The 4,093-nt window shown below is 45.9% G+C and overlaps 1 protein-coding gene across 1 annotated transcript; it reads left to right on the top strand.

Annotated features, from left to right (window-relative positions):
* Nucleotides 1-1,377: 1,377 nt before the first annotated feature.
* LOC147992858 (uncharacterized) lies at nucleotides 1,378-2,309 on the top strand. Its single transcript, XM_087541627.1, has one exon. It carries the CDS (start codon nucleotides 1,612-1,614, stop codon nucleotides 2,083-2,085), a length of 474 nt encoding a protein of 157 aa, XP_087397753.1. The 5' UTR covers nucleotides 1,378-1,611; the 3' UTR covers nucleotides 2,086-2,309.
* Nucleotides 2,310-4,093: the final 1,784 nt, after the last annotated feature.

Consider the following 4,093-nt stretch of genomic DNA (forward strand, 5'->3'; position numbering starts at 1 on the left):
GTCGAACTTGTATAAAACAATGTTACAAGTGTATACAAAAAATGTAGAAATGTGTATTGAAAAAGTCAACATGTATTTGAAGAAAAGGAAAAGAAAAAAAAGCGAAAATAAATAAATAACAAAACCGATACAATAAACATAGAAACAAAAGAAGAAGAAAAAACCACATTGAAGGATCTAAAACTGGTTCGAAACTGTTCATAGAACCTTCCCAAAATCTCTCCCGATGGTAATGTATTGGGACATCCCATTTAGTGGAGACAGAGGCGACGCCGGGCTAAATATGGTAGTAAGCGAGATATAGCCCACGGACAACTCTATCTCCTCCATCACGAATCCTGCTTCTCCCAAGAATATCTATCTCCTTGGCAATGCTAAAACCAGCTCTAGATCTGGACCATAGGCTGGTAGCCCAACTAGATAGCTGACCAACTCTAGATTTCGGCCATATGCTGGCATGCCCAATTGGGAGTAGGACAGGCACATGCATACATGTTCTCCTTGCCGAGACCCGGTCCGGGCGGTGCTTATAGTGTTGTTGGAGGGCGTGTGGCGGAGGTGTGCCTCTACCTCTCCGACGAATCCCATGGGATCTTGTCGGAATTTGTCTTCGGTGAATCCTTCCCAATCTACTATTCTCTTCATCGGCAGCGTTGATATTCTGGTGAGCTGGTTCTATGGGTCTTACCACTTCAACTTCCCATTGTCTACTATATCAATGTTTGCTCCGCTCCGATGAGGGAGGGGCGATGACGGGCGGCGCCCCTTCGGCCCGCTCCAGTAGTTGTAGGGGCTGTTTGGATTGTGACTACCTTTGCCATATATTGCCACATTTGCTACACTTGTCTTAGTTGAGTTGATCAAATTGTTAGCCACACTTTGGCTTGTCTAAAGGAATCTTGCCACACTTTGTGTCTAGACATGTGGGGTTCACTGCTCATAAAAAAATCTTTTAGGTGTGGCTAGAACCAAACACCTATCTAACTTGGTCAAATTTGCCTAAGGTTAGGTGTAGCAAAGTGTGGCAAGGTGTGGCTGGGAATCAAACAGCCCCCTAGTCATCACTAGGTGGTGTACGAATATGGATGTAATTTTTACTTTTGACATTCTTTGTACTATCTTGAGAGTTGATGAATTTGTTGGAAGTTTTTGTTGACAAAAAAAATGAAATTGATGGACACATATGCATGTGGCGAGTATGCGAGAGAGTGAGTGAGTGTTTTTATTTATTTTGAGTTTTGAGGCAAAGAGTGAGTGAGTAGAAACAGAAGCAGAGTCGTACAGTAGCTAGGCCGCCGACACATATGACGGGGTGCAGCTTTGGCGGCCGCATACCTTTTTCTTTTACCATCGACCCGCCTAGCGCGACCAATTCAAAGCCGATCTTGACACGACCGCCCCATCACTGCGCCGGCAACAAAGAAGAGTTAACAAGGCCGGTGACGATGAGCTAGCAGCAAGTCAGACGGAGCTGGCGCCGGCGGTCTCATCACGATATATATACAGAGCAAAGCCAAGCTTCACCTCAGACTACCACACGCAGCTAAGATCACCGTGCCATCCCGTCGCGGCAGCAGCCAGCAGAGCACGAGACGCGCCTTCTCCGATCGCATGGCCGGCCTCGTGTCCCGGCCGCGCCGGAGCGTGCAGATGTACTGGGCGCGGAGGAACTACCAGCGCCTCGGCAGCGGCGGCTCGCCGTCGCGGCGCAGCCTCAGGGTGGCCCGCCTCGGCGGCGCGGCCGGGAGCAGGACGCGGGCAGCGACAGCAGGCGCCGTGCAGCGCCGTCTGCGGTGGATGGCCGGCGTGGCCAGGCTGCGCGCGGCCGCGCTGCTGTCGCCGGTGCGCCTGCTCGCGAGGCTGCGGGACGCGTACGTCGACGCGATGCTGGCGCTGGCTGGGGGCGCCGGGCGGCCGTGCGCGGCGCTGGCGACGAAGCCCCGGGAGCAGGGCGAGTTGTGGGCGAAGCGGGTGCCCCGGGCGCGGTCGACCGCTGGCGGCGACTTCGAGCGGCGGATGATGGCACACATCTACAGCGCGCTCGTCACGCCGGAGCTGCCCGGCGGCGCGGCACGGCCTAATTAAATCTTGGGCATGTCGGGCTTAATAATTTGCTAGCAGCGCCGGCGATTAACGCTTCCTCGTGTTCCATCGATTTGCGTCCGCTGTTTTCTTTTAATTTTTTGGAGTTTTTATCACATGTGCCACGTGGCTGTCCGATGTTGTTGTAAGTGGTGACATAAAATGTATATTAGTTCCGTGACAAATACGTTGTACGATCAACACATACTTTGATCTATACCCCTTAAGATGTTTATATGAAAATTTAATGAGTCAGAGGCGAGCAAGAGTTGCGCGCCAAAAGCATAGTAAGATTACAACAAACTTCATTTAAGTTGACATTTGATAGGGAAACCCCACCCGTAATTATCCCATAAAACTCTATTCCACCGAAATAAAATGGAAAAAATAAAGGAAAAACCTAGGAAACAGGGAACCAACCTCGCGCGTATACGTGCTTTTATCGCGTCATTTTTCTACCTGTATCGCGCGGAAAGGGGAAAACGAAAAACGAAGGTCATAGTATAAAAGATAAAAATTCAGAAAACCAGAAAGGAAAAAAAAATTCGGAAACCAATAACTTCGGATGTTTTGCCCGCACTGAGCGCTCCTGAAGTGTTGGCTTGTTCCCTTTGTAAGGAGCGCTCCTTCGTGATTGCCTTTGACCATCGACCACTAAATCATTGACAATTGACTGAAAAAAGTGTGAACTTAAAAAAGAATTCATTTTCTTTAAAAGTTCACGGATCAAAAAATTGTTCGTAAATATTAAAAGATGTGTGATATAAAAAATCCACTAATTTGAGAAAAAAATATAAAATTTCAAACAAATCATGAATTTTAAAAAATCACTATTTCGAAAAGATTCATGAATTTGAGAAAAGTTCACAGTTTTTTGAAAGGTTTGAGAATTTGTAAGAACTTCACAAATTTAAGAAAAGTTCACAATTTTGTTTTGCGAATCTACGTAAAGTTCATGAATTTGAAAATGTTCACATATTTGATTTTTTAAATGAATTTGAAAAAGGTTGTGACCTTAAAAAGGTTTGGGAGTCTGAGAAAAGTTCACAAATTTGAAAACGTTCCGGAATTTAAGAGGGTTCATACATTAAAAAAAGCTAAAGGAAAAAAAAGTAAAATAGGAATGAAAAACCGGACCTAAAAACCAGAAACTAAAAAAAATAAACCTGACTTGAAGTTCTACCATTGGAGCTTCACAGGAACCAAGGAACGTTTCTACATGGGCGGGCCCAGGAATTCTAGGATGAGTGGTGTGCACTGTGGGGGGATCCTTTTTCACGCGTGGGTCGCAGGTTAGCGACCCCTTCTGTTATTGGGTGAGGACACCACAAGATTGAACCTACTATTATGCACCACTTCCATTAAAGAACTACTCATCAACTTGGCCAAAGAAAATTGATAGATCGGAAAGCATTACATAACTATAACAATCACACATAATAAAGTTCACAAAAGGCTCAATTGCTTTTAATGAATAATCCCAACAAACACACCGCAAAAAAAGATTACATTGAATAGAACTCCGAGGAGAACATTGTATTGAAGATTAGAGAGAGAGAGAGAGAGAGTCATCTAGCCAATCACTGTCGACCCATAGATCTTGTGGACACTACACACACCTCATCGAGGTGAATTAAGGTTGATATAGGAGCCCTTCGTGATCGATTCCCCCTCCGGTAGAGTACCAAGAGGCCTTCAGATGGGATCACGGAAGAATAGAGACTTGCGGCGGCGGAAAAATAGTTCCGGTGGATGCTTTGTTTTTTTTCAATATTAGATAATTTATACGCTAGAATTAGGTCAGAAGGAGCCATGTGGGGCCCACAAGACATCAGGGCACCCAACCACCCAGGGCACGTCCTGTTGCCTTGTCGTCTCCTCGTAGGTCTTCTGGTCCTCCCCAAAGATTCTAGGGTGTCTTCTGGTCCAGAAAAATCGTCAAAAAGTTTCATCGTGTTTGGACTCCATTTGGTATAGATTTTCTGTAACACAAAAAACAAGCAGAAAACAA

The sequence above is a fragment of the Triticum urartu genome, chromosome 1A (assembly GCF_056163025.1).
Source record: "Triticum urartu cultivar PI428250 chromosome 1A, HENAU_Tu73, whole genome shotgun sequence".
Taxonomy (NCBI): Eukaryota; Viridiplantae; Streptophyta; class Magnoliopsida; order Poales; family Poaceae; genus Triticum; species Triticum urartu.

Bases quoted from the DNA above. Each gene is read 5' to 3' on its own strand.
- LOC147992858 (XM_087541627.1), top strand. From the start codon at position 1,612: ATGGCCGGCCTCGTGTCCCGGCCGCGCCGGAGCGTGCAGATGTACTGG.